The sequence below is a fragment of the Lepisma saccharinum genome, chromosome 7 (assembly GCF_977018435.1).
Source record: "Lepisma saccharinum chromosome 7, izLepSacc3.1, whole genome shotgun sequence".
Lineage (NCBI taxonomy): Eukaryota > Metazoa > Arthropoda > Insecta > Zygentoma > Lepismatidae > Lepisma > Lepisma saccharinum.
The window spans coordinates 12,634,327-12,646,509 of record NC_139235.1 but is presented as its reverse complement, the minus strand read 5'-3'; the positions used below and the strand labels follow the sequence as shown (position 1 = coordinate 12,646,509).

General features: G+C 36.2%; 1 protein-coding gene across 1 annotated transcript in view; it reads left to right on the top strand.

Moving 5' to 3' along the window:
• Positions 1-478: 478 nt before the first annotated feature.
• Positions 479-12,183, top strand: part of LOC145990096 (cytochrome P450 4C1-like) — a 62,514-nt gene continuing 50,809 nt past the window's right edge. Inside the window, exons 1-6 of the mRNA XM_083125748.1 lie at positions 479-673; positions 2,379-2,485; positions 3,474-3,564; positions 5,533-5,718; positions 7,086-7,155; positions 8,449-8,575. Coding sequence (XP_082981874.1) covers positions 505-673; positions 2,379-2,485; positions 3,474-3,564; positions 5,533-5,718; positions 7,086-7,155; positions 8,449-8,575 — 750 coding nt within the window. The 5' untranslated portion in view covers positions 479-504. The remainder of the gene's footprint in view (positions 674-2,378; positions 2,486-3,473; positions 3,565-5,532; positions 5,719-7,085; positions 7,156-8,448; positions 8,576-12,183) is intronic.

Here is a 12,183-nt window from a genome sequence, read left to right as displayed (position 1 = left end):
ACACTTGCTCTTTCTCTCACATTTCCCCCCTCTCTTTCTTTCTCTCACATTAACTCATTCTCTCTTTCTTTCCCACGTTTTTTTCTTTCTCTCACACTTCCTCTTTCTCTCACACTTTCTCTTTCTGTCACATTTTCCCCCTCTCTTTCTTTCTCTCACATCTCATTCTCTCTTTGTTTCTCATGTTTATTTTCTCTCCTACTTTTTATCTTTCTTTCTATCACATTTTCTCTTTCTCGCACACTTACTGTTTCTCCTTCATTCTCCCACACCTTCTGTTTCTTTCTCTCTCAATATCTCTCATCCAACCATTTCTCTCATCTCATCCTCGCTCTCTTTTATCCCCTCTCTCTAGACGACATTCGAAGATAAAACAAGCAATAAAAAAAACAGCCAGCTCATCATGAACTGTAGCAAATCGCATTGTAAACATTTGCGCAAGAAAGTTCAGAGTAAAAATGTGTATAAAATCTGAGTACAGAATCGCTCCAGTACCTGATAAGCATGGAGCCTGCAATATTTCCTCTCGTGCTGTGTTTTATTCTCTTGTTCCCGATTCTTCTGTTGCTGCTCCGCGGAAAAGGAAAGCGCAAGGACATTGACAAGATACCAGGACCTCCGGTTGTTCCCATCTTAGGAACTGTATCAGTTTTTCTGAATTCATCGCGAGAAGGTAAGCATTAGTATCTGTCAACAACATGTAATCTTTAACAATATCATCTTGTAATCAAGTGCAATCATCATCTCCAAGGAGTGTAATATTTCTTTCATTTATAAAACAGCAGAGTAAAGTAAACAAGAGTATGTGAAATAATTCAGAACTTTCAACATGTAATAATTTTTACATTTCTTACATGCTAAATCGTATGAGCTGAAACATTACCTAATATCTCCTAACATGTAGGTTTTTTCAGTAATTGAAAGAAAACATTTAAAAAAGGATAAGGTGGTTTCTAAAGTGCATATTTATTTATATATCCTGCATCTTTTAGTGCATATTTTAGGTATTTTTAGTGCATACTTATCCAGACACTCTTCATCCCCATCGTCGCCATTAGCCAAATTGGGCAGAAAGCGACATAATCTAATTCCAATAATATCAAGAATTTCTAACACAACACAAGTTACTAGGAATTAGAGTAAATCCATTTATTGTGCAAGTAACAGCGGACTTTTGATCATCACTAAAGAATGTGAAAAATATTTTCATTTCGCTAGCTGCAGAGCTTCAAAGGACAGAGTGTAGCTATTACATAACATAACTCTAATGCAATGCAAAATGACCAATACATGGAATTAATATGTACTATATATACGGCTGGACAAAAAAAAACCGAACAACTTAATATTTCACATCTGAATTGCAATGATATATTACAGAATGTTTGGCAGATCATGTAGTACCATATGCACCATTCATAGGCCCGGACTTTGTTTATGCATTCGTACTTAATTCAGTTTCTGAACATTTAGTTAGCCTTCGAACCAGAATTTATGAGTTATCACAAAAAATGCAAGTGTCCGGTTTATTTTGTCCAGCAGTGTATAATATCTTAAATAATATAGTTCATTAGTGTGGTGTGTCAAACATTTCCAGTGCAGGGGAAGGAATGCCAGCAAATACAGTTGAAGCATCGGGATTGTACATGTAGATACCCCTACCAAGCAAAAAAGATTAGCAACCAAAGTAGGATGGAACAGGAAGGATAATTTCCTCTCTTCTCCCCTTCAAATACTACCCAGTACTTCAAATAGTTAATACATACCAACACGAAATCGTACCAAGAACACTTTTGGACATTCCTACAGCCACCACACACTTGGTAAAATAAGACGAACACAAGCACTATGGTTACTACGGTGCGTATCAAGTTGACTCTTCATTGTTGTTTCATTAAATGAATTAATTATTGCACCTGACGATATATGGTTAAACATTGTAATGCCAAGACAGAACAATGTGTCAAAGTGAATAACAAGGGATACCATGTATTTTTCTAGTTGCATACGTGGCCTATCACTTTCGAGGAGAGGTGATTTATTTATATTAAGGCATGTAGGATTTCTTCATTTTTTAGATCCTGTTGAATTTGTTATAAAGTAAATACCTTACAATAGCCTGTTATTCATTTTATACAATCATAGACTAGAATGTTAAAAATGTAATTGGGGAGTAGTTCGATAGAAAAAAAGGAATCGAATTTAAAATCTTAAAAACAGCTAACAATCCGATTTAGTATATTTCATATTTATCTAATGTAATGTCGCTTTGCGGATAATCGTACCCTTTAATCAATATACATTAATTTGGTACGATATCAATACATACTTATTTATACTAAATATTATCAATTATAATATTTTATACTATATTGCAGATAGGCTTCAAGTTTCACGTGAACTAACTAAGAAATATGGTCCGATATACAGACTCTGGGCTGGAAGTATTCCTATAGTGAATATAATGAAACCAAATGACTTTGAGGTAAGATATTACATCAACGTATATCATTAGCACTTGGTCTTTCAGTTATAAGGCAATTGGAAGAAATAATTCTCTAAATATAATAATATGGATCAAAATGTATGACACAATTCAAGGTAATTCAATGTCGATGAGAGAAGTGATTCCAACTTACTGAATATGTTACATTAGCTGTATCCAACACGACACAACTGTTGGAAAAGTTTTGCGAACCATTCACAGCTGGAAAACACTTTTGTGCTTGAAACATTGTATCCGCTAAGTAAGATATAAGTAACACCAGCTTTATCGTGCTCTAATGGAGATCTGGAACCTATTGAAACAATCGTTAACAATCTAATAACTAGTAGATAGAAATCAGGCTGCAAAAGATGGTGGCTGCTCAGTGTGAAAATATGGTAGCAACATCGTTGCACCTATTGAGGGTTCTGGGTGCACCATTATAAAATAAATGTTATCACCGGAACTGTAATTACATTCAACTAAGTGCACAAAGTGCATATTTATTGAGACGTAAGCAGGGAACAATATTAACAAAAGCCTGTTTAATGTTTTTTTGTTGAAAATTACTTAAACCGAAGAACATTATGTGGATAATTAGAAATACAAAAATAGGATAACGAGTTAAAATTATTGGCATTCAAATCTCATATGAAGTACAGTGGGATCCATGAGTATTACCGTGCAAATTGTCCATGACTATTTTCATTAATTTTTCTCGTGCATCCTATATGTTTTTAAGCAATTGATTTTTATATATGCAAGTTCAGAAGTTGTCAACAGCTTGTTTTGAGTTTTCTTTTAATTCTTGAAGCTCTTTTTGCTTCAAAGAAAGTTCACGAACATGGGGATGGACAATTTGGACGGTAATACTCATGGATCCCACTGTACAATATATATTTTAATTACACATATGTAGGAAATCTTAGAAACAATAATATCCAATTACTAACTCAAAGAATTTACGCCAACTATTTTCATTTTACAGGTCGTTCTAGGTTCTTCGAAACATCTGGATAAATCGACGTTTTACAATTTTCTGCATCCATGGCTGGGAACCGGGCTACTAACAAGCACGGGTGAGTATGGATGGTACAGCCAAAATATTAACAAACAGTTTAGTATTCAAACATCATACCCACATTTCGGAAAATACGCTTGGCGCGGTTGGTTGATAGAGGAAATATAAATGTATGCAAACTTAGACTTTTTTGTAAACAGTTACGCAACGGTATTTCAAGCAAAATATTTTTTATCGTTTAAAGTTTTTTGTTTCTACTGCAATCGTGGAGTTATTTTACGGTAAAATGGTGATGGAAAATTTAACGTTTTGATAGTTTTACAACAAACAACAAAGAACCAAAACTCTCATCACGATCATTTTGTTGATGGGAAGTGATTTTTAGAAAGCAGTACCTATTTTCCTATTTCTATATTTGTTCAATTTTGGCGCTCTTCTAGCTCTTGTGTTGATCATGACAAAAATGATGAATTGACGATGGGATAAACACAGTGATACATCCATTTCTGATCAAGGTTCGAATCTGGTACCTATGTTACGCTAACTCCGTCACGGAGGCCAGCATTAACATTTCATGCATTATTTAATAACGCTGTAGCAGCACACACCATCATTTGCTGATCAGGATTTATCGAAAAGAAAATGTGATTTTGAAGAGGAACTCATTCTCCGAGACACCGTTAACATTAGTCAAGCCCAGACACATGGCAACCCCCGAAATAGGTACTAGCTAAGCTACATAATTAGCTGGAATATATAGCTTATCAACTAATAAATTTTAACCTTCTTATTGAAGAGAATGTTTATAACGTTCATGTAACTGATCATTGATATAAGCAGAAAAAATGTCTGCCCTTAATGTTGGTACAGGTAAAAAGTAATGTACAACAAATGTAGAATGGTGGTAACGGTGGAATGAAGAATAGTTGTTATAATGTAGTTTTTTTTCGAAAGCTGATGTCATATATTTCCATTTTTGTATCATTGGAACCGAAATATCCCTTAAAATTTGGGTGAATGAGGAAATCAGAAGTCTGACATTAATGACTTAGATATGATAGAAATACATCCATTGCGACTTTAGATACACAAGTGTACTGCAATGAACGGTTTTTGTTCTAGCGACAAATAGTTCGCACAAACGACGCTAGATAGCGTACGGAATTGACAGCTCTTCCGCTCGAGCGAATAATGCTCGAACGAGCAGCATACATTTGAAGTCTAGTAGCACACGTATAACCTTAATTAGTCTGTGCTAGGGAGCCCTCAAATATGGGAAAAGTCCAGTGAAATTGAAACTTAAGTAAACATAGTCATTATCTCCATGTTAAAATGTAGTTCAGTCTATCTTACCAATAGAATGATATATGAAAATGAAATAGATGATTGTGGGCTGAAACTGTCAGGATATTTTACATGTATGTTTCTACGACTATTGTCACATTCGAACGAGATAGGTATAAGACGCATTCACAAAATGCCTAGACTTAATTAAGAAACAAATCCAATATGCCAGTTTATTAATGTAATCTAGTGAAAAGGAAAATCAAGCATTGTTATGTCTGGAAAGTACTTGAATGAGTGACTGTCTAGTGTTCCGAATTAAAGCATTTCAATTACTGTTAATTAAAGGTTTACTAAAAAAAACTCATCATGTTCGGAGTAAATTAAATTAGGTTTATTGCTCCAATTACCTGGTCCTAAGGCAATACGTGGCAATTGAAATACAATGTTTCAAGATGCCCATACCCAAGTAACACGACAACCTTGCGAAAAGAAATGGAAGAGACAAAAATAAGAATTGCAACCAAGACATGGAGATAAGGACACAATATGGACTAGAAGGCAGGGCAACAAAGTTGTCGAAACTTCGAAATAACATAACCTGCCATGATAATTCTTGATCTGCATATACGCTCGAGGGTGGGAAACTCGAACGAGAAGGACCGGGCGAAAATGGTCCCATGCAGTGCTTTAATATACATAACATACTCGTATACAAATATTTCCTTCTTTCTTCCTGCAGGAGCGAAATGGCATTCTCACCGCAAAATGATCACTCCAACTTTCCACTTCAAAATTCTAGAAAACTTCCTGGAAGTGTTCAACGACAACGCTAACATTTTGGTTGATAAGCTAAAAGCAGAAGTTGGTTCTGGAAAGTTCAATGTATATCCATACATTACAGCTTGCGCTTTGGATATTATCTGTGGTAAGTTCATCATCATAGAGAAATTACCTACATTTCATTATTCTTGAAAATGTACATGTAGGAAAATGTAAATCCATACACACTTGCGTATATAACTCAGGAAGTTTTCACTGCGTACGATTAGATTTCCTCACGTTTTGCAAATCCCGTAGAAGGTAAGTAAAGGTATTACCAAATGACACAGGGAAGTCGTTAGTAAGTACTTGCAAATGAAACAAAAAATACATGACACAGTTGAGGATGCGGTGGCTCAGTCGGTAACGCGTCTGACTACCATTCGATCCCCGGCCGGTTCAAATCCGGGAACTTTTCTAACGTTGGAAGCTGCCCCGGCGCTCACCCAGCGTCGAATGACATGGGTACCTTGGGGGAAACCCTGGGGGGTAAAGGCGGTCAGGGGCATGATGCTCATCACATCACCCCTACTCACGACCGGATCAAGAAAGTGTGGGGCGTAACCGCCTATACGCCTTCATTGCGTGGTGCTAAGCACAGAGGAGCACATTATCTTTTTTCACAGTTGAGGATACAATTTCAACACTGTTTGTTATGGTAATGTGTTTTCGTCAACTATCATAAATTGAGAACCTTATGGAGCTACAAAAATAAAATTTGTTCAGAGGAAAACAAACTTACATTGCTCGGCTCTGACACAGTAGCTAACGTTCAACACTGCAGCAACGGGGGGCCTCATAATGGAATCCTGGGCAAGACATTCCATAGTAGAATGCAGTGTTTTTTAAACAATATGGATTTGTTTACAAAGTTTTTTTTTGTCATATGTCTACTTTATGCTCAGACAGACTAACCGGTTCTGTGACTACAATTAAAGTGATGAGATCCTAACTCCACCGTGGATAAAACCAGAAACCCTTTCAATACAAGATGATATGGTTACAACCATGAAATCGAGGAAGCTCTTCGGCAAACAGAGACAGACAGAGAGACATTTCAGAAAATACTAAAGGTACAAATATTATATGATGAGCTAAAATTCATATCAAGTAGAGTCATCCATCTGTATTGCTTATCTCGAGAGATTTGTATTTTTTGGTTCCCTATATTCCTAGTTAGTATAATCATGAAATGAACCATCTACCTTGCTCTTACAGAGATTATAACCTCTTCGTCGAGTGTAGGTCGTTGAAAAACTTGAATGAAGAAAAAATATAAATAAATACTTGAAAAGATAGAGTATCTATTAAGAATTCAAACTTATTAAATACGGGGAATTAATTTCCTGTATTATCAGATTTAAATTCGAATTTTCATCTACAATGATTGTTGTTCCTAACGGTTTTATGACTTTTACTTATTCACTTCTTTTTTAGTTTCTTTAGTAAAGATATTATTCTCGAATATTTCAGAAACTGCAATGGGGACTGGAGTTAATGCCCAATCGGAAATCGCATCAGAGTATGTTGAAGCAATATACAAGTAAGTAATTCTCCAAGAAAACTGACAAGTTTGAAGCAATATAAAAATTCGTAATTCTCGGATAAAGTTGGCAACTCTTTTAAGCATAATACAAGTATGTAATTCTGAGACAAAATTGAAAAATTTTAAGCATTTTAAAAGTAAGTAATTGAAGCATTCCACCGAATAACGCTGTATGGTACTTTTGGGAATGTGCTGAGTTACCAGTGAAAACATGCAGCGGCCCTGCTTCTACTAGCTACAAGCTGGCCAGTCATAAAGATTGCTACTGTGTTTGCATAAGGTTTTATGTTGTTTCTACTGTAGTCCAGTAACTAACAACAGGTTTTATCCGTTGTTCTCGCATTCACTGAAATGTGCCATACAGCGTTATTCGGTGCAATGCTTCAATTGTTAGATACAATTAGTACCTTTTAAGCAGTAATTCTGACTGAAAACTGGTAACTTTCAAGTAGTATACAAGTAGGTAATTCTTAGAAAAATTTGAAACTTGTTTTAAGCAAGAAATAAAGAATAAATTCCGAAAGAAAATTAGTATTAGAAAAAAACGCAGAAATAAAAGATTTTAAGTTGTGAATAAATATTAAAGTTTATAGATCAGAAATATAAAGGGTGTCTCAGAAATATTTTCGTTTTTAAAACTATTAAAATAAATACTTAATTTTTTTGTATAAAGATAAATTTATTACCAAAAGAAAGCTTAAACATTAATTTTTTGTTTGTGGAAAAGAGTATTGGACAAATGGTGACTGTTCATGTTTTCACATTCAATTATTAACTATTGGCGAGGATCATCACCAACAGTGTGGCGCACACGGCCAACATTTCTGTTCGATCTTGATGTCCTTGGTTTACTCGTCATTGTGCTTCCATTGTTTTCAAACTTTCTCACTCAATATTGGGACGTCTCTCATTCCTGCCAGGTTATAATGATGCCGGTACAAACGACGTACAACAACATAAGAATCATTATTTTTATAAAATGCACGAACACAAAAAGCACGTTGCTGCCAGTAAAGCGCTCCATGGCAACTAAATATTAACAATGTTGCCAAGCGTTTGCGATCTGTCTCATTTCTCAAACTTGCGAATTGCCCCAGAGGACGGATTCAAAAGCGAAAATATTTCTGAGACACCCCTTACTGTATAGTTCACTATAATTGTTTAAATTTCGAATGTAATTATAGGAATGTAAAATTTGTTTAGGAAAATTAGGTTAGGGCATATAATTTATATATTTTTTTGTTTTAATTGTAATTTTCCATGTTGATTTGACTTCATATTTTTTTGTAGATTAAGTGAGCTGATCATATACAGAAACTTTCGACCTTGGCTTTTTTCTGATTTGGTATTCTACCTAACTCCTGCTGGGAGAACAACAACAAAATGCATAAAAATTCTTCATGATTTTACTGACAAGGTGAGTGGGTATGACCTTCAAATTGCTTTAATAATTCTTGACGCTTTCCTGGCGCCGAATGATCATATCAGCTATAGTCTGTTCCAGGAATCTGTGAAACAAAGGTCGCGCATAATGGCAGAGAAGGGGAGAAAGTGAGCGGGTGGAGCAAAGTAGTTGACGCTGCTGCAAACAGTTGGTAGCAGCAACCGCGTCCTCTCACGCGTTTATTGACCCCCTTCCCCCCCCCCCCCCTGATTCACTACTTGCTTAGAGGTCTGTCTTATTTTCGTTCGTTTGCTGTACAGACGACTCCTGGCCATTTTGGGATATGTTTTCGAGCTATCGAGAGCTGATATCCAGGTAACCTTGAGTTCTGAATTCCACATGTGTGTTTGTAATTATTTTCTTGAATCCAAAATTAGCCCAAGATAATTTAATTCAGACTCATATTGAAATGCTACTTTTTTTTTCTACAAGTCATGTCCGAATCGACAAGTGCACTGTTGCACCCGGGGATTCCCCCTACCGTTCGAGTCCGAATCCTTGGAATAGGTGAAATTGAAGGAGAGATGTATGACGCGAAAAGCGCATGCTTCAACTTGCTGTAGAGCTACGTTCGGCAGCAAGGGCGCGCCCGCTGGCAAAGGTCGGGGCGGGGGCACTTGACCCCCCCTGAGATTTCTGGAAAGAGTTAGTGTAATTTGAATGGTGAAATTGTAGCGATATTTTGTAACAAAATATATTATATTCTGGGACTTACAATGCCTTAAGTTACAGCAATTATTTTTATTATTATTTGAAGTAAGGTTTAAGCTTACAGTCTATTTTACACTGACTATCTAACTATAAAAAACAGCTTTTTGTAAATATACAGTTATGAAAATTGTGTAGATATACAGAATATGAAAATTACAAATGTATGTGTTTAAAAAAACATAAGTTGTAGAAGTAGTAGTAGTAGTAGTAGAGTACTAATAATAATAAAAACAAAAATAATAGCAACAATAAAAGCAATAATAATAGTAATAAAAGTTGACTCTGCGTGCGCCCTTGCTCGACAGACATATTGACATCATTGGCCGATTTACAACTCGGTGCTACTTGTACATTTTATTACCAACACTGTACTGTATATAGAAAAAAAACTATAAAGAGAAAAAAATCAGATGCCGTAATATAAATGAAATTACTAAATACGTTTGATAACTGACTGATTTGGTTTACTTTACTTCGTCACTTGTGGTGACGGTTAATAAGATGAATCGCAAGGAACACCAACCTTCAGGCCGGGATCCGAACCCGGAACGCCCCCTGGCATCGTAATGCGCTGTACTAACCACTCCGCCACAGAAGTTGTCAAGTAGTAAATAGGTTATGACAGTTAGTTGACATCTGCTTCTGCATTGCGTGCTTGCACTCCATAGCGTGGTGAATTACGGTCGTACTGACACCTGGCGGGAAAAGTGGTAACCATACTGCTCGGGAACCTCTCGATCCGGACACCTTGTACGGTGCGACGGGAAAGATTGAGAAACGTTAAATTGGGGTTTTCCTTGCAAATCTCATGAAATTAATTGTAAGAATGTTGACCTCCATACCACTGTAATATATGTCAATAACAACATTAAATATATATTTCATAGATCCCGCATCTCTCATATCTCCGTAATAATCTACTTCCTCAACATCTTCTGCAGAGCCGTGGAAGAATTTAAAGGATGTCAGCGCGTTTCAAAGCCTCCGTCTCAATTTATGGCTTGGCGGAGGGAAATGAAAAGCCACGTTCCTGAGAAATTCCAATTCACTCAAAGAATTTCCCTGGCGCAGGAGCCGGGTGCTGTGGTATGCCGTTGGTTGTCGATGGGAACTTGCCCACTCTTTTTCAAGAATTTCGCGCACTAATGACTAGCAGTGTTGCAATCTTAGAATGTTTTACACTACTTTTTAAAGACTCTGGAGGATTGATTTCATTTCTATGCTATTGTTACTACGAAACCATGGTTTGCAAGGACTATGAACTATCCTAATAGACCGGCAAAAAGTTAAGACAATAGGCAAAAGGAGTAAAAAGTGCTGTAGACGGAAAAAAATTGGGTGTGACTTTTTTATATATATATATAGATCATAAGCAGTTGGAAACTCCCGCAACTACCCCTCCAGCATACATTCCAGGGTATGCACTCAATTACTGGTGCCTTTAAATACGCCAGGACGTCCATTTCTCTGAATTGAATCGGTTCTTATTTACTAAGAATATATACATAATATAAAGGTGATATAAACAGTAAAAAGTATACACCTATTCTGGTGCCCAGAAAAGGCATTGTATATGAGTTTATTAGTTTTAATATATTGAGAACATAATGAAGATGGGTATCTGTAGTTTGTAATTGCAATTACACGTTATTTGCATTTACTGGTATTTTAGTGCTTGACTATCTATTTGCTTAGACTTAATGACTTATGGGGTGTTGTTATGTGAGTGTATGTCAGTTCGTTGTGGAAAGGTTGGGTAGGTTTATACGCTCTGGATGCCAGAACGTGGCCCGTTGGAGTAGCCAAAGTATTTTATTTCTGGGTATACTATACCTATGGGACTCAATGTCTCTTCAGAATGGCCACTCTAGGACCATGATGAAAGTCAAGTACCGTATAGTTCCCGGCTTTCAAGGCATATTTTCCACAAATTCAAGGGTACCTACATGCAGACAGTTGTTCTCTGTATTTCTACCTCCTCTCACCACCCACACATAAACACACAGATATATTAACAATATAAAGGATCTGTGTGATTCCAATGAATCCAAAAATTCTAATTCAATTAAATTAAATGGTATATGTATTCGCTCGAATACATAGAATATCAAATACCTTTTTAATGGGACAATAATCGTACAAATATATTCGTAAAAATCTGTCCTGGTAGTTTCAGCCCATAATCATCTATTCATTTTCATAAATTGCTATGTATTGTAAAGATGGACTAAATTACATTTTAATTTGAAGGGGCAATACTAAAGAAAAATTACGGTTACATGTGAGCTACTGGGCTTCGAGCGTATAATGATCGTTTTGCCTGTTCGAGCGAAATTCGCTAGTGATGTCATGGTGATCGAAGAGCTGGCAGTTCCTAACGCTATCTAGCGTCGCCCGTGCGAACTATTTGCCGGTCGAGCAAAAAACGCTCATTGCAGCGCTCTAGTGGGGAGTTTGAATTTGCCATTTAGCATCCCAAGACTCGAAATATGTCTCTGAACACAAGTCACAAATGTTACGGGATATACCAATCTAATAGAAATTGTTAACTGTACAAGAATTTTAAACTCAAATTCAACTCTAGAACTTCAAGATAATTTATCTTGCCATTATCTTCCATCACCCAGATAGATTGTTCTGCAATGAACACTAACAAAGTATATGGATTTGAGGGAATTCTGTTTCATTTTTCATGCAACTTTCTTCTCTTCTCCTTTTTCAGTAAATACAAAAGCTAAACTGTGGGAAACGTGCCTCAGCGCATTTATAAATAGGTACAAATTCAATGGGATTTGGATTAAGAGAAATTGTGATTTTTCACGTCTTCAGAGAAAAATTGAGGCGTAAATTCCCGGAGCCAATAATTCACA